At 46.1% G+C, this 19,422-nt stretch overlaps 1 protein-coding gene across 1 annotated transcript in view; it reads right to left on the bottom strand.

The window, feature by feature from the left end:
• Nucleotides 1-5,624: 5,624 nt before the first annotated feature.
• Nucleotides 5,625-19,422, bottom strand: part of CSAD (cysteine sulfinic acid decarboxylase) — a 92,381-nt gene continuing 78,583 nt past the window's right edge. Inside the window, exon 15 of the mRNA XM_063444825.1 lies at nucleotides 5,625-6,194. Coding sequence (XP_063300895.1) covers nucleotides 6,021-6,194 — 174 coding nt within the window. The 3' untranslated portion in view covers nucleotides 5,625-6,020. The remainder of the gene's footprint in view (nucleotides 6,195-19,422) is intronic.

The following is a 19,422-nucleotide window of genomic DNA, read 5'->3' on the forward strand; positions in this document are numbered from 1 at the left end:
CAGAGAGGTACTGAGGCTAGTGGTGTTGTGCAGAGAGGCACTGAGGCTAGTGGTGTTGTGCAGAGAGGCACTGAGGCTAGTGGTGTTGTGCAGAGAGGCACTGAGGCTAGAGGTGTTGTGGAGAGAGGCACTGAGGCTAGAGGTGTTGTGGAGAGAGGCACTGAGGCTAGTGCTGTTGTGGAGAGAGGCATTGAGGCCAGTGGTGTTGTGAAGAGAGGCACTGAGGCTAGTGGTATTGTGCAGAGAGGCTTGAAGACTATGGTGAGGCCTAATAGAAAGCAGTTGTTGTTGGGGGATTCCATCATAAGAGGTGTGGAGATGGACAATGGTGGTCTTGTGAGGTGTCTTCCCGGAGCTACTGCTCACAGAGACAGGAGACGTATCTGTAATATTGTTAAGCAAGCAAAGCAGGAAGGGGAATTGGATGTACTTGTCCATTTAGGGACAAATGGCTTGGCTTGCAATGAGGTTTCAGAGGTTAAGGAAGTTTTTAGTGTTTTTGCCAATGATATACGGCAGGTTGCTTCCACACTGTCATTCTCTGAAGTTCTGCCTGTGCATAACACTCAGAATGATAGGCGGATGCGTATTAGGGACTTTAACTTGTGGCTTGGTGAATGGTGTCGGGAGCAAGGATTTGGCTTTATTGCTCATGGTAGCTCTGTTTGGAATGGAAATAAACTGTACAAAAAAGATGGTTTGCATCTTTCTCAAAAGGGAACAAATGTTCTCAGTGAGCAGTTCAGAGGTTTTGCTAAGATGTATTTAAACTAGGAGGGGGGGGGGCAAAAGGGTGATAAAACATCAATCCAATTGTCCCCCAAAACAAGGACAGAAGGTGCCTGTAGCAAGTGTGTTAAAAAATGATAAGCTTAGAGTCATGTCTACAAATGCTCGCAGTTTAGGGAATAAGATCCATGAACTTGTGGCAATAATGGCAACTGATAGTGTAGATTTAGTCGCTGTTACTGAGACATGGTATAATGAAAAAAATGACTGGGACATAGCAATACCAGGGTACTCTTTATATAGAAAAGACAGGGAAGGCAAGAAAGGGGGAGGGGTGGCCCTGTATGTGAAGGATAGCATAAAATCTAGCCTAATAAAGGTTAGTGAGACGAACATAGAGTCCATTTGGGTTACGTTAGAATTTGGTAAACACACAGTAATTCGTGTAGGTGTGATTTATAGGCCCCCAGGACAAATTGAAGAGTTAGATAATCTACTAGTTGAAGAAATAGCTAAAATGACAATGAAGGGGGAAGTTATCACCATGGGTGACTTTAATCTTCCTGATGTGAATTGGAAAACAAAAATAGCTACTTCTGCCAGAAGCACACATATTCTAAACTCCCTACTGGGATTGTCTCTAAAACAAGTCGTTGAGGAGCCAACTCGTAAAGAGGCCATATTAGATTTAGTGTTAACAAATGGAGATTTGGTATCAGATATTACTGTAGGTGAAAGTTTAGGATCCAGTGATCATCAGTCAGTGTGGTTTAATATAAGAACAGTGACTGAGTCACACCACACAAAAACAAAGTTTTAGACTTTAGAAAAACAGACTTTTCTAAAATTAGAATATGTGTAAAGGAGTCATTATCAGACTGGAGCAACTTAAATGGAGTCCAAAAGAAATGGGATAATTTAAAAGCTGCACTACTGAAGGCAACAGAAAATTGCATTAGGCTTGTCAGTAAAAGCAAAAAATTCAAGAAACCACTGTGGTACTCCGCAGATGTGGCCAAAATAGTAAAAAACAAAAAGTTAGCATTTAGTAATTATAAAAAAACCCAGAGTGAGGAAGACAGAATGACCTATAAGATTAGGCAGAAAGAGGCTAAGCAAGTTATAAGAGCTTCCAAATCACACACAGAAGAGAAAATAGCACAGTCAGTAAAAAAGGGGGACAAAACTTTTTTTAGATACATAAATGAGAAAAGAAAAGTAAAACAAGGATTAGTTAGATTAAAAACAAAAGAAGGAAGGTATGTAGATGAGGATAAAGGTCTAGCTGACTGCCTCAATGAATATTTTTGTTTGGTATTTACAGCTGAAAATGAAGGAAAGGGACCTCTGTTAAAAAAAAGGATAAATGAGTCATTTATTACACGTGAGTTTACAGAGGAAGAGGTTCTATTTCAACTGTCAAAAGTAAAGACAAATAAGTCAATGGGACCTGATGGAATACACCCAAAGCTATTAAAAGAGCTTAGTGGTGTACTAGCAAAACCATTAACAGATTTATTTAACCAATCATTGTTAACAGGAGTAGTCCCAGAAGATTGGAAGTTAGCGAATGTTGTGCCCATTCACAAGAAAGGTAATAGGGAGGAGTCGGGCAACTATAGGCCAGTAAGCCTTACTTCAGTAGTGGGGAAAGTGATGGAAACCATGTTAAAGGATAGGATTGTTGAACATCTAAAAACACATGGATTTCAAGATCAGAGACAACATGGGTTTACTTCAGGGAGATCATGCCAAACTAATCTTATTGATTTTTTTGATTAGGTAACTAAAATTATAGATCAGGGTGGTGCAGTAGACATTGCTTACCTAGATTTCAGTAAGGCTTTTGACACTGTTGCACATAGAAGGCTTATCAATAAACTGCAATCTTTGAGTTTGGATTCCAATATTGTTGAATGGGTAAGGCAGTGGCTGAGTGACAGGCAACAGAGGGTTGTAGTCAATGGAGTATATTCGAAGCTTGGGCTTGTCACCAGTGGGGTACCTCAGGGATCTGTACTTGGACCCATTCTCTTTAATATTTTTATTAGTGATATTGCAGAAGGTCTTGATGGTAAGGTGTGTGTTTTTGCGGATGATACTAAGATATGTAACAGGGTTGATGTTCCAGGAGGGATAAGCCAAATGGCAAATGATTTAGGTAAACTAGAAAAATGGTCAGAGTTGTGGCAACTGACATTTAATGTGGATAAGTGCAAGATAATGCATCTTGGACGTAAAAACCCAAGGGCAGAGTACAGAATATTTGATAGAGTCCTAACCTCAACATCTGAGAAAAGGGATTTAGGGGTGATTATTTCTGAGGACTTAAAGGTAGGCAGACAATGTAATAGAGCAGCAGGAAATGCTAGCAGAATGCTTGGTTGTATAGGGAGAGGTATTAGCAGTAGAAAGAGGGAAGTGCTCATGCCATTGTACAGAACACTGGTGAGACCTCACTTGGAGTATAGTACGCAGTACTGGAGACCCTATCTTCAGAAGGATATTGATACCTTAGAGAGAGTTCAAAGAAGGGCTACTAAACTGGTTCATGGATTGCAGGATAAAACTTACCAGGAAAGGTTAAAGGATCTTAACATGTATAGCTTGGAGGAAAGACGAGACAGGGGGGATATGATAGAAACATTTAAATACATAAAGGGAATCAACACAGTAAAGGAGGAGACTATATTTAAAAGAAGAAAAACTACCACAACAAGAGGACATAGTCTTAAATTAGAGGGACAAAGGTTTAAAAATAATATCAGGAAGTATTACTTTACTGAGAGGGTAGTGGATGCATGGAATAGCCTTCCAGCTGAAGTGGTAGAGGTTAACACAGTAAAGGAGTTTAAGCATGCGTGGGATAGGCATAAGGCTATCCTAACTATAAGATAATGCCAGGGACTAATGAAAGTATTTAGAAAACTGGGCAGACTAGATGGGCCGAATGGTTCTTATCTGCCGTCACATTCTATGTTTCTATGTTTCTATAGGTAGCTTGATTTTCCCTGTTTAGCTATATTGATTATATAGGCCTGTGCCTCACACCAAAATGCAGGTTCTAGCATTCCTAGGTACTATAGGAAGTTTATCCCCAATTCACCTGACAGGTCCTCCAAATGTGATGCAACCTTCTAACATTTAACGATTGCTATTACCCAAGCCCCAGTACTAGCCTCTCCTGACCCTTTAAATGTTTTGTTGTCCATACAGATGTCTCCATGTTTTGGGTTACGAGCGGTGCTGAGCCAAGTGCCAGATGATGGAGGAGGACACCCAGTAGCCCACCTTAGCCACAAGCTACAACGCTGAGAGGTTGGTTACGCAGCAGTCGAAAATAAATGCCCTGGTGTGGGCACTGAAGAAGCTTCAACCATACCTTTATGGTCGCTCTTTTATTGTGCTCACTGACCACAACTCCCTTGTATGGCTTAACCGGGTGTATGGGGACAATGGACGTTTGTTGCGCTGGAGCTTGGCTCTGCAGCCCTATAATTTTACAGTACAGTATCAGCCTGGCAGACACACAGCAACGCGGATGGCCTATCGGAACATGAGGGGTAACTTGTGCACCTGGACAGCCACAGGCTGACCCGTTAGGATTTGACCCGGTATGCTGGACTATAGGTCAGGAGGGATGCAGTGCAACGGAACCCTATTCCAACACGGACTAAAAAGGGCTATTATCACTATGGAAAGGGGGATGGAGAGCACCTGGATGCTTATTCTGCTTCCCAGCTGGAAATGGGGACCTCTGGTGATTGCCCACATTCAGGGCCTGACACAGAAATACTCTGGAACTGTTTGCAGGATCAAGACTGTGCTGTGATCCAGTGAATCTTTGATCAGATATCTCTCGATCAGGCACTCAATACTCTCCTTCCCTAGTGATAATAGCCCTGTTTACTCCATATTGGAATGATGTTCCATGACAATATCTCATAAATTAAATAACAAATTCAGTTTTGTTATAACTTTATTACGCCACATGAGGTAGATAGTATTACTTCAGTGCAGCATATAGGAGAGTTGAACAAATAAAGGAAGTGGGTAAAAAATTTAAAATATATATATAGTCATTATTATTATTACTGGCATTTATAAAGCGCCAACAAATTCCACAGCGCTGTACAATTGGGAAAAAGACAAACACAATAAGAACAGACCGATACAACAGGTAGAGGGCCCTGCCCGTGAGCTTACAATCTAAAGTCATGTGAAAGGTCTAATAAAGAGTAAAGCTGCAATTTGCCATCAGAACAACTTCAGTCATTTTTGGAGTGTTATCCTGAATTGTGTTCAGTGGTTAAGAATCATCATTCACAAATATATAAGTCCAGTACTTTAATGGAACACTCCAGGTACCAATACAACTTAAAGGAACGCAGAGTCTCTCTGCCTCCGCACCCCCCAGCCTTGAAAAGGTTAAAAACCCTTTTAATCACTTACCTGGTTCCAGCGTCGAGGCCTCTTGGCACTGAATTGCATTTTGACAACAACGACAGCACATGCACAGCATGTTGACTTAATCCTTAATGAGGACGTCCACAGTCATTTCATGCAGTTAAACTCTGTGAAACTGCAGGAAGCGCCTCTAGTGGTTGTCTGGTAGACAGCCTCTAGGGGCAGTCTTAACCATGGAATGTAAACAGTTTCTCTAAAACATAGTCACTGCACAAAGACCACTTCAATGAGAGAAGGTGATTTGCTTACCTATAGTGTCCATTTAAGTGCATTTCACATGTAATTACCTCACAATCATGCTGTATTTTTATCCATGTTCAAATCTTTATATTTTTGGTAAAAAAAAAATTAAGGTTTTCCAGATTTATGTAGCATAACCCCACCGTTTTAGCCACACTTTCCATTTTCACAAAATTTGTTCCTGATTGACATCAACTTCAGAGTGCTAACATAGGTCCGAAAATGAGAGAGATCAGTGTGAGCTTAGCTGTTAATATAATTCTGTCCCACAGCCAATCACTGTCCTCCTATTATCTTTAGAACTCTGAAGATGGCTTTGAAATATCTTTCTTCATTCATAAAATAGTAAATGTTTCTCAAATGCAAACTGCTAACGCTAATTGGCAATCTATATCTATCTTATGATTTAACTTTGCATCTATGTTATTGTAATTGAGTTACCTAAAACTTAAGTTCCTTGCGCATGTTGTGTTCTGTCTAGTATCATAATGCCATATCAAATATATTCCCTAACTGGTTGCTATATTTTCTATATAATTAATAAATTAACACAAAAATAATTGTTGGAAATGCTAAGACTAATTTTAAAGATTCTCTCCCAGTCTTTCTATTTCATTTAAGAAGAAGTCCAGGTCTTCTTTAGTGGTCTCTGGATTAACCACTATCTGTCTGAAGAAATTCACTTGATTTTCATGAGGCTGGTAACCAATCATCATTGATCCTTTCTTTATCATCCTCTCTTTTAGTATCGGTGCCACCTATTGAGATATTAATTAAGCACATTACTCATATTTTCGAGCAAAGCATTTCAGAAAGTAAATATATATTACACTTCTTAATAAAACAAATTCGTATTGACGATAATGTGTGCTAGCAGGGCCAACTTTAAAGGGACACTCCAGGCACCCAGACCACTTCTGCCCATTTAAGTGGTCTGGGTACCAACTCCCATCACCCTTTTATAAACTGCAATAATTACCTTGCAGGGTTAAGTCCTCCTCTAGTGGCTTGTGCATTAGGTCACCCCCGCCGGCTGATGTCGGCAGGGGAGGAGCGTGGGCAGAGCCTGACACAGCGCTGAGGGACATCAGCGCTGGATTAAGGTAAGTCACTGAAGTGGTTTTAACCCCTTCAGCAACACGGGATAGGGGGTGGGAGGGAATGGGGCACTGCAGGATTCCGCAGTGCCAGGAACACTGATTTGTTTTCCTGGCACTGGAGATTCCCTTTAAAATCATTGCAGCCCTGAGCAAACCTTCATTAGCACACACTTCTGAAAGGATTCCCTCACAGTAATGACATACATACAATTGCTAAAGTTACAGTTACAGAATAGATTAACACACACATTATTTAAAACATTTTTGTTAATTGGCTTTCTTGTCTTGGGATGTCTGGGCAGAGGTGGTGTGGAGGACAAATGGGATGGGTCGAAAGGGTGGGGGTTTGTCCGAGAATTTAATTATTGTATGAAGACTTCCCAATATCAATGGGCATTCCCACTATGTTTGTAAGAATGTGCCTGTGCAGAGTGGCATTGCAAGCAGTCACTGTCCAGACTGGGGTTAATAGTCTTGAGAAGTTGTGGTGGTTTATCGTTTCAAGTGTTCATACCTGAGTTTGTGTAGGAACATGTCCAAGGTGCCCTCAAGAATGCTTCTTAGTGGTTGCGTTCTACTCCCTCCACCATATAGGAAATCTGTAGGTTAGCCTGGGAAAGAAGGCCTACATATCTCCAGTCCTGGTCAGAATTCAGTCAAGAGATATAGGGGTGAGAGAAGGAGCAGAGGCCCCTGCCTAGTGCCAGCTTGTGCCAAGCCTTAAGGGTGGCACATACAAAAGGCTGTAGAGCCACCAATCTCCAGCTTTCTGCAGGGTTCATCCATATCAGTGATCCATTTGTCTGGGTTTGCTCAGTTCCCACTTCCAGAGTTTATTCACTCTTTCTTTAGCCATTCAATAAGTGCAAGTGGGAGGAGTGGACCAGTCCCCCCTCTGAGTTTGGCCTCATTAGAATGTGATATTGTAGTCTTGTTTTTTTTTTTTTTTTAAAGAACTCTATATGTATCTAATTTTATGTCAAGACACGGAGGCTCATATTTCTTAACCCTTTCTTTACTGTCCACCAATAGCAGCAAAGTATATTAACAGTAAGAAAAAACAGTAACCATAGAGATAGGACACTCCCATATCCAATCCCAGTATAATAGGCAGCACCTCCTCCTCCAATTCCTCTTTCTTTGCTGCTACCAGACAGATAAGTACCTCACTAATTATTTTTCTCTGCTGACATTTTGTACCATTTTCTGTTAATGTATGATGGTATAAACTCGCCTCCGTGTCTTTTATAAAATCATGACTTTTCGTCATGAAATAGCAAAATCATGTAATTAACACTGATCAGAGTGATGCAAAATATGCTGCTGGGATCTGTACTGGTAGATCTTGGAAAAGGTAAAGGATGTGCAACAATAGGTTCATCTTTGCCACTGCAATGTGGCCCAACCAGGATATGTGGGGCACTCTGCCAAATTCTTTCTGAAGGTGATGAGCATGGGGAGAAAGTTGGCTTGCTATAGTTGGGAGAGGTCTCTCGTGGGCCACATCCCTAAATACATTATTGCCCTGTTCAACCGTTGGACTAGATTGTGTCTAGTCTCTTATTTGGCATGGACAAAATTAAACATGCTTAATATCAACATGCCAACTAAGAGACAAGCTTATTTCTAGTCTCTTAGATGGCATGTTGATATTAAGCATGTTTGATTTTGAGTAATTTATGCTAAAATTAGAGAGCCCTCCGTATTTTTAGAACTCCCTCATTACATTGGGGAGGGTCGTTTCCAACTAAGATAAAGAATGTTAAGTAATCTGGGTAGACAGCCACCTTATTCATAGTATGCCGTACCTGCATTGGGGGGGCAAGGACAAAGACCAATGGCGACAGGAGGCAGCCCTGTCTGGTCCTGTTGTGTATAGTGAAGGGCTCAGTAAAAACTCTGCTAATGCATACCTTGCTGTAAGGGTAGTGTACAATTATTTTATGACAAAGGCTTCTCTGCCTCAGTAGACAACAGGGAGAATACCCTTGTTACTTCTTTGTAATTATTGCAGTTTTTATAAACTGCAATAATTACAAAGAAGTAGTGTTATCTCTGGCCTCTCAATGTGGAATAAACTCCACTTGGTTGGTTTGTATGAGGGTGGTGGCTAGGTAGTTTAGTAATCTGGAGGCCAGGATTTTTGTAAATAATTTTTGAGTTGCCATTAAAGAGAGCAGTGTGCCAACTTCAGAACTATTTCTCTAAGTTTTTGCCCTCTTTGGGTATTAGGGCTATATTGGCCTCCAAAGTGTGAGTGGGTATTGTGATGGACCGCCTGGCACCCCGACCGGGTACCTCCGTCAATCGCTGCTTCCTAGTAATACTTCTGTAAAATAAGCACCGCACCGGACACCATAACCACCGTAAGCCCACAAACAGCTGTAGCTTGGTTGGGGTCTCGCTGTCCTCCACCCACCCTGGACCCAAGACCAGGATCCAGTGGGGTTAGACCTCTCCTAGTCCAGAGTATGAAGCAAGTTGCTCTTACAAGAATAAGTGTTGTGATCCAAGGGAGTATAGTGATTATAGCAATCCCCAGAGTATATATAGCTCTCCAATCCCCAAAACATGAGTCTAGACTTCATGAAAGGTAAAATTAATCTGTTTAATGGCAGCCACAACTGGCCTTATATGCAGGTCCCTATGCAAGGGGCACTCCTCCCTGGACCTGAGAGTAAACTACAGTAAAAAACACACAAAAAACAGTAAAAACACACAAATACATTGGCTCTCAGGTCCAGGATACTCCCAAACAAAATAGGTCAATCCCTCCCCTGTGCTTTGGAGATAATTGAGTCAAGCACTGTATTAAACTTAATTATCTCCAGGCACAAAAAACACACATTTCCCAAATAGTGATGTCCCGGACGGTTCGCTGGCGAATAGTTCCCGGCGAACATAGCGTGTTCGCGGCGGCGGGCGAACATATGCGATGTTCGGTCCGCCCCCTATTCGTCATCATTGAGTGAACTTTGACCCTGTACCTCACATTCAGCAGACGCATTCCAGCCAATCAACAGCAGACCCTCCCTTCCAGACCCTCCCACCTCCTGGACAGCATCCATTTAAGATTCATTTGGAAGCTGCATTAATTTTTTATTTTTTTTTCAATTTATTATTTATTTATTTATTTTTATTTTTCAGTGCATATAAATGTTACAAGCAGATACTCCCCCCAGACACTCTGTATTACTGCAGATACTCCCCCCAGACACTCTGTATTACTGCAGATACTCCCCCCAGAGACTCTGTGTTACTGCAGATACTCCCTCCAGACACTCTGTGTTACTGCAGATACTCCCCCCAGCAGGCCCGGACTGGCCATCGGACTGGCCATCTCCCCTGCCGGTCGAGCGCCGGCCCCGCTGTGTGCCATGACCGGGTGGTGGGGAGATCAAAGATCTCCCTCACCGGCCCACTTAAATAGACCTGCGGCACATGCGGCTGGGGAGGGAGGGAGAGGACCCGGCGGAGCTCTATCTTGCAGCTCCGCCGGGTTCCTCTCGCGAGATCCGGTGCGTTGCCATGCCAACGACCTGATCTCGCGAGAGTTCACTCACCCACTGGACCACCAGGGAAGGTGTCACCGTGCCGGTCCCCCCTCCCACTCACCACCATGCCGGACCCCCCCTCCCCTCCCAGGCTAAAGGTAAGAAGGGAGAGGGGGGGGGGGAGTATAATGCATGCTTATTAGATTTTTTCTTTTTTCCCAACACAAAATCCCTTTTAACATTCACTCTCAGCACCCTCACACACATCACTCTCAGCACTCTCACCCACATCACACTCAGCACCCTCACACACATCACACTCAGCACCCTCACACACATCACTCTCAGCACCCTCACACACATCACACTCAGCACTCTCACACACATCACACTCAGCACTCTCACCCACATCACACTCAGCACCCTCACCCACATCACACACATCACACTCAGCACCATCACACTCAGCACCCTCACACTCAGCACCCTCACACTCAGCACCCTCACACACATCACACTCATCACCCTCACACACATCACACTCAGCACCCTCACACACATCACACTCAGCACCCTCACACACATCACACTCAGCACCCTCACACACATCACACTCAGCACTCTCACCCACATCACACTCAGCACCCTCACACACATCACACTCAGCACCCTCACACACATCACTCTCAGCACCCTCACACACATCACTCTCAGCACCCTCACACACATCACACTCAGCACCCCCACACACATCACTCTCACACACATCACTCGCAGCACTACCACACACAGCACTCTCACACACATCACACTCAGCACCGTCACACACATCACACTCAGCACCGTCACACACATCACACTCAGCACCGTCACACACATCACACTCAGCACCATCACACACATCACACTCAGCACCCTCACACACATCACACAGCACCCTCACACACGTCACACTCAGCACCCTCACACACGTCACACTCAGCACCCTCACACACATCACTCTCAGCACCCTCACACACATCACTCTCAGCACCCTCACACACATCACTCTCACACACATCACTCTCACACACATCACTCGCAGCACTCTCACACACAGCACTCTCACACACAGCACTCTCACACACAGCACACTCAGCACCGTCACACGCATCACACTCAGCACCGTCACACACATCACACTCAGCACCCTCACACACATCACACTCAGCACCCTCACACACATCACACATCACTCTCAGCACTCTCACCCACATCACGCTCAGCACCCTCACACACATCACTCTCACACACATCACTCGCAGCACTATCACACACATCACACTCGGCACCGTCACACAAATCACACACAGCACCCACACACACCTCACACACAGTACACTCTCACACATCACCCACACACACAAATCACACACAGCACCCCCACAAATCACACAGCACCCTCACACACAAAACACACACACAGCACCCTCACAAATCACACATAGGACCCTCACACACACAGCACCCTCAAACACAACACCCTCACACACAGCACCCTCACACACAGCACCCTCACACACAGCACCCTTAAACACATCACACACAGCACCCCCACACACATACAGATACACGGCACCCTCACACACATACACAGCATCATCACACACAGCACCCCCCAAACACAGCACCCTCAAACACAGCATCCATCACAAACACATACTGCACCCTTCACGTACACACCACACCCCTCACAGACACTCATTGCACCTCTCACACATACACACAGAACCCCAACACACTGCATCAAACACACACACAATACTTTCAAACATATTTATATATTATATATATATATATATATATATATATATACACACACTACAGCACCCCTCACACACATATTGCACCCCTAAACACATTACATTCCAGACACACACTAGATCCCTTACCCAACTCTGGATCATATACACACACTAGATCCCTATATACACTCTGATTCCGTTATATACACACACTCACTAGATCTCCTATACATTCTGGGTCCTTCAAACACACACTAGACTCCTGTATACACACACACACACACACTGCACCACCTACACACACACACTACATTCCTAACATACACACTCTGGATCCCTTATACACACACTAGATTCCTTGTAAACAAACACATGCTACACCCCTAAACACACACTCTCTACAACCACTACATCACCTATACACACACACACTATAGCCTGTATGCACACACTTACTACATCCCCTATACACACATTCTCTACAGCCCCTAGGCACATATGCATTACATTACACCACAAACACAACACGACTAAAACCGACCTTATTACACAATACCACACCACAATCAACTCACTCTACACACACACAATCCCACAAGCAGGCTCCAAACACATGCACAATACTCTTTCCTGGCCCTTTTATCTCCTGGTATCCATTTATAGAGACACCGGCGACAAGTTGCAAGGAAACTCAGTGCAAATGTCCTTGCACTGTGCAGAACAAATACAGGTTTTTTTTTTTCTCGTGCTAGAGCTCTTTAGCAGAGCTCTGCCCTGGAAGATGATTGACCTAACGCTCACTTTGAGAGGGGGCGTGTTTGTCATTGGTGATGACGAAACACACCCTCTCTGCCCAGCCCCCTTCTTAGTGGGCCACTGTGCTAAAAAAATGCCCGGGCCTAATTTTTCTCCCTGTCCGGCCCTGCCCCCCAGACACTGTGTTACTGCAGATACTCCCCCCAGACACTCTGTGTTACTGCAGATACTCCCCCAGACACTCTGTGTTACTGCAGATACTCCCCCCAGACACTCTGTGTTACTGCAGATACTCCCCCCAGACACTCTGTGTTACTGCAGATACTCCCTCCAGACACTCTGTGTTACTGCAGATACTCCCTCCAGACACTGACACAGAGCAGAATAGGGACTGTTCCTCCTACATAGGGTCACTTGGCAGATATGGATTGACACCTATCCTAAGGATCCCTGATACACACTGACACAGAGCAGAATAGGGACTGTTCCCCCTACATAGGGTCACTTGGCAGATATGGATTGACACCTATCCTAAGGATACCTGATACAAACTGACACAGAGCAGAATAGGGACTGTTTCCCCTACATAGGGTCACTTGGCAGATATGGATTGACACCTATCCTAAGTATCCCTGATACACACTGACACAGAGCAGAATAGGGACTGTTCCCCCTACATAGGGTCACTTGGCAGATATGGATTGACACCTATCCTAAGGATACCTGATACAAACTGACACAGAGCAGAATAGGGACTGTTTCCCCTACATAGGGTCACTTGGCAGATATGGATTGACACCTATCCTAAGTATCCCTGATACACACTGACACAGAGCAGAATAGGGACTGTTCCCCCTACATAGGGTCATTTGGCAGATATGGATTGACACCTATCCTAAGGATCCCTGATACACACTGACACAGAGCATAATAGGGACTGTTCCCCCTACATAGGGTCACTTGGCAGATATGGATTGACACCTATCCTAAGGATCCCTGATAGGGGGCCATAAAAATAATGAGGGGGGGGACCTACAGCCCTCTGACACTCTGTGTTACTGCAGATACTCCCTCCAGACACTGACACAGAGCAGAATAGGGACTGTTCCTCCTACATAGGGTCACTTGGCAGATATGGATTGACACCTATCCTAAGGATCCCTGATACACACTGACACAGAGCAGAATAGGGACTGTTCCCCCTACATAGGGTCACTTGGCAGATATGGATTGACACCTATCCTAAGGATACCTGATACAAACTGACACAGAGCAGAATAGGGACTGTTTCCCCTACATAGGGTCACTTGGCAGATATGGATTGACACCTATCCTAAGTATCCCTGATACACACTGACACAGAGCAGAATAGGGACTGTTCCCCCTACATAGGGTCATTTGGCAAATATGGATTGACACCTATCCTAAGGATCCCTGATACACACTGACACAGAGCATAATAGGGACTGTTCCCCCTACATAGGGTCACTTGGCAGATATGGATTGACACCTATCCTAAGGATCCCTGATAGGGGGCCATAAAAATAATGAGGGGGGGGGACCTACAGCCCCCACCCACCACGCAGGGGTGGGGGCCATAAAAATAATGAGGGGGGACCCCCCTGGCCCCCACCCACCCCTGCGCGGTGGGTGGGCGCCATAAAAATAATGAGGGGGCGACCTACTGTCCTCCCCCCTGGCCCCCACCCCTGCGCGGTGGGTGGGGGCCATGAAAATAATGAGGGGGGACCTACTGTCCTCTCCCCGGCCCCCACCCCTGCGCGGTGGGTGGGGGCTGTAAAGGATCCTGCTATCCGTGCAGCGCTGATGCTTGTAGCGTCTCCCGAAATCCAAGCTGAAAAGAGTGAAGTAGTGATTATAGCTCCCAATCCCCCAAACATGAGTCGAGACTTCATGAAGGGGTAAAACAAATGTGTTTATTGATGGCCAAAATCCGCCCTTTTATGATGGTCTCCCAGCAAGGGAACTCCCACATGGGACCTTGTGGAAGACTGTAACAATATATGCAGAACCAATCAGTATACAGTACAATTCTTATACACACCCACAGGAAGAGTGTAACCCCTCCTCTGTATCCTGGAGATAATTAACTTACCCCTCCTCTCTATCCTGGAGATAATTAACTTAAGTGGTTGCAGAGAACCTAATTATCTCCGGGCAGAGAGAAACATGTGCTTTTTACCTTTTAACAAAACTGTATTAAAATCAATAACTCATGTTTCGCTGAACGAAGTCCCCATGTTCCACACACCCCCAGATAGCTTGGATCTGAGCGCATATTATAGGCGAATAGCGCTCAGATCCCACAAACACAGTTCTCAATAACGTCGTGTAAAGTTTAAGTTCACCAGCTGTAATGGAAGTTAAACTGCACGAACCCACATACGAGTGTAACAGGGGAAATGTACAATCCAAGCAAGTAAGGCGAATGATGTGATCCAGAGACAGAGGGCTCTGTCCCAAGTGCCTTAAGACCCCATGACTTAACGGGCCAGCATCCCAGGGTAAGAGGCTAGCAATCCGGCTCCTCCAAGAGATAGGGGGGCAGGGCAGTTTGTCACATGCAGACCCAGTGACAAAAGCCATTTTGTCACAGGGGCCATAAAAATAATGAGGGGGGGACCTACTGTTCTCCCCTCCAAAGAACTTTCCCATGCTGTGTAAACTGACACAGAGCACTGTGATTGGTGGGCTTGGAATCTAACCAATCAGAGTGCTCTGTGTCGTTTTACACAGCGTGGGAAAGCTCTTTAAAATTTCCCCAAGCTGTGTAAAATGACAAAGAGCACTCTGATTGGCTTAAACCAGCCAATCAGAGTGTTCTTAGCCTAATTGCAGGGCGTGGCAAGGCTTTATAAGCCTTCCCCCGCCCTGCAGAGCTCAGTCTGCGCGGAGCCCTCAATGGGTGAAGATGGATTATTTTTTTTTTGCACTCTGTTTTTTTTTTTTTAATTTGCAGTAGGTCCTCCCCCCATTGTGATTTATGGCCCCCACCCACCGCACAGGGATGGGGGCTGGGGGGAGGACAAGAGGCCCCCCTCATTATTTTTATGGCCCCCACCCACAGCGCAGGGCTGGGGGCCAGGGGGAAGGACAGTAGGATCCCCCCTCATTATTTTTATGGCCCCCACCCACCACGCAGGGGTGGGGGTGGGGGGAGGACAGTAGGTCCTCCCCCCATTGTGATTCATGGCCCCTACCCACCGCGCAGGGGTGGGTGCCGGGGGGGAGGACAGTAGGTCCCCCCCTCATTATTTTTATGGCCCCCACCCACCGCGCAGGGGTGGGGGCCGGGGTGGGGAGGACAGTAGGTCCCCCCTCATTTTTTTTATGGCCCCCACCCAACGCTCACGGGTGGGGGTGGAGGGGAGGACAGTAGGTCCCCCCCCAGTGTGTATCAGGGTCTCTGAGGACAGGTGTCAATCCATATCTTCCAAGTGACCCTATGTAGGGGGAACAGTCTCTATTCTGCTCTGTGTCAGTGTGTATCAGGGTCTCTGAGGACAGGTGTCAATCCATATCTGCCAAGTGACCCTATGTAGGGGGAACAGTCCCTATTCTGCTCTGTGTCAGTGTGTATCAGGGATCCTTAGGGTGGGGGCCATGAAAATAATGAGGGGGGACCTACTGTCCTCTCCCCGGCCCCCACCCCTGCGCGGTGGGTGGGGGCTGTAAAGGATCCTGCTATCCGTGCAGCGCTGATGCTTGTAGCGTCTCCCGAAATCCAAGCTGAAAAGAGTGAAGTAGTGATTATAGTTCCCAATCCCCCAAACATGAGTCGAGACTTCATGAAGGGGTAAAACAAATGTGTTTATTGATGGCCAAAATCAGCCCTTTTATGATGGTCTCCCAGCAAGGGAACTCCCACATGGGACCTTGTGGAAGACTGTAACAATATATGCAGAACCAATCAGTATACAGTACAATTCTTATACACACCCACAGGAAGAGTGTAACCCCTCCTCTGTATCCTGGAGATAATTAACTTACCCCTCCTCTCTATCCTGGAGATAATTAACTTAAGTGGTTGCAGAGAACCTAATTATCTCCGGGCAGAGAGAAACATGTGCTTTTTACCTTTTAACAAAACTGTATTAAAATCAATAACTCATGTTTCGCTGAACGAAGTCCCCATGTTCCACACACCCCCAGATAGCTTGGATCTGAGCGCATATTATAGGCGAATAGCGCTCAGATCCCACAAACACAGTTCTCAATAACGTCGTGTAAAGTTTAAGTTCACCAGCTGTAATGGAAGTTAAACTGCACGAACCCACATACGAGTGTAACAGGGGAAATGTACAATCCAAGCAAGTAAGGCGAATGATGTGATCCAGAGACAGAGGGCTCTGTCCCAAATGCCTTAAGACCCCATGACTTAACGGGCCAGCATCCCAGGGTAAGAGGCTAGCAATCCGGCTCCTCCAAGAGATAGGGGGGCAGGGCAGTTTGTCACATGCAGACCCAGTGACAAAAGCCATTTTGTCACAGGGGCCATAAAAATAATGAGGGGGGGACCTACTGTCCTCCCCTCCAAAGAACTTTCCCATGCTGTGTAAACTGACACAGAGCACTGTGATTGGTGGGCTTGGAATCTAACCAATCAGAGTGCTCTGTGTCGTTTTACACAGCGTGGGAAAGCTCTTTAAAATTTCCCCAAGCTGTGTAAAATGACAAAGAGCACTCTGATTGGCTTAAACCAGCCAATCAGAGTGTTCTTAGCCTAATTGCAGGGCGTGGCAAGGCTTTATAAGCCTTCCCCCGCCCTGCAGAGCTCAGTCTGCGCGGAGCCCTCAATGGGTGAAGATGGATTATTTTTTTTTTGCACTCTGTTTTTTTTTTTTTAAATTGCAGTAGGTCCTCCCCCCATTGTGATTTATGGCCCCCACCCACCGCACAGGGATGGGGGCTGGGGGGAGGACAAGAGGCCCCCCTCATTATTTTTATGGCCCCCACCCACAGCGCAGGGCTGGGGGCCAGGGGGAAGGACAGTAGGATCCCCCCTCATTATTTTTATGGCCCCCACCCACCACGCAGGGGTGGGGGTGGGGGGAGGACAGTAGGTCCTCCCCCCATTGTGATTCATGGCCCCTACCCACCGCGCAGGGGTGGGTGCCGGGGGGGAGGACAGTAGGTCCCCCCCTCATTACTTTTATGGCCCCCACCCACCGCGCAGGGGTGGGGGCCGGGGTGGGGAGGACAGTAGGTCCCCCCTCATTTTTTTTATGGCCCCCACCCAACGCTCACGGGTGGGGGTGGAGGGGAGGACAGTAGGTCCCCCCCCAGTGTGTATCAGGGTCTCTGAGGACAGGTGTCAATCCATATCTTCCAAGTGACCCTATGTAGGGGGAACAGTCTCTATTCTGCTCTGTGTCAGTGTGTATCAGGGTCTCTGAGGACAGGTGTCAATCCATATCTGCCAAGTGACCCTATGTAGGGGGAACAGTCCCTATTCTGCTCTGTGTCAGTGTGTATCAGGGATCCTTAGGATAGGTGTCAATCCATATCTGCCAAGTGACCCTATGTAGGGGGAACAGTCCCTATTCTGCTCTGTGTCAGTGTGTATCAGGGATCCTTAGGATAGGGGTCAATCCATATCTGCCAAGTGACCCTATGTAGGGGGAACAGTCCCTATTCTGCTCTGTGTCAGTGTGTATCAGGGTCCCTGAGGACAGGTGTCAATCCATATCTGCCAAGTGACCCTATGTAGGGGGAACAGCCACTATTCTGCTCTGTGTCAGTGTGTATCAGGGTCTCTGAGGACAGGTGTCAATCCATATCTGCCAAGTGACCCTATGTAGGGGGAATAGTCCCTATTCTGCTCTGTGTCAGTGTGTATCAGGGATCCTTAGGATAGGTGTCAATCCATATCTGCCAAGTGACCCTATGTAGGGGGAACAGTCCCTATTCTGCTCTGTGTCAGTTTGTAACAGGGTCTCTGAGGACAGGTGTCAATCCATATGTCAAGGTGTCAATATGTCATATGTCAGGTGTCAATCCATGTCCATTGTGATTTAGGAATGTTAGGTGATTTATGCCCTTTATGGATTAAAACCAGACTCTTCATCAACTGTGTAATTTTCCATGGGAGTTTTGCCATGGATCCCCCTCCGGCATGCCACAGTCCAGGTGTTAGTCCCCTTGAAACAACTTTTCCATCACTATTGTGGCCAGAAAGAGTCCCTGTGGGTTTTAAAATTCGCCTGCCCATTGAAGTCTATGGCGGTTTCCCTGGTTCGCCAGTTCGCGAACGTTTGCGGAAGTTCGCGTTCGCCATTCGCGAACCGAAAATTTTATGTTCGCGACATCACTATTCCCAAACACCCCAAATGTACCTAAAAATACATTTAAAACCCCCCACAAATGTTACATTCCCTGATAGCCCCGATCTGGCTGAACAACATATCCAAAAATCACCCAGATCGATTCAGGGGTTCAGGATTTTCCTGGGAGTCATAATTTGACCGACCGCACGCATGGTTCCCATGCCGAAAATAGTTCCATATAATCGCAGCTAAGTGCCGCTGGGGACCGACCGGAAACGGCAAAGTCTTCATGCGGAAAATAGCTCCATAGAATCGCGGCTATGTCCCGCTGGGGACCAACCGGGAACCGCAAAGTCTTCATGCCAAAAATAGTTCCAGGGCATTCGCGGCTAAGCCCCCCTGAAGTCTATTCGCGGTTTTGGTCCAAGCAAACGGCTGCCAGGGAGCTAGTGTTCGGTTCTATGCACATGAATGGAAAGTGCTGAAACAGGGGGAATAAAATATGGGTCTTTACAGTCGCTGACCTGGCCCATATTGAAGTTGGCCAGCAGGCCCCTCCAAGAAC

The sequence above is a fragment of the Pelobates fuscus genome, chromosome 1, assembly GCF_036172605.1.
Source record: "Pelobates fuscus isolate aPelFus1 chromosome 1, aPelFus1.pri, whole genome shotgun sequence".
Lineage (NCBI taxonomy): Eukaryota > Metazoa > Chordata > Amphibia > Anura > Pelobatidae > Pelobates > Pelobates fuscus.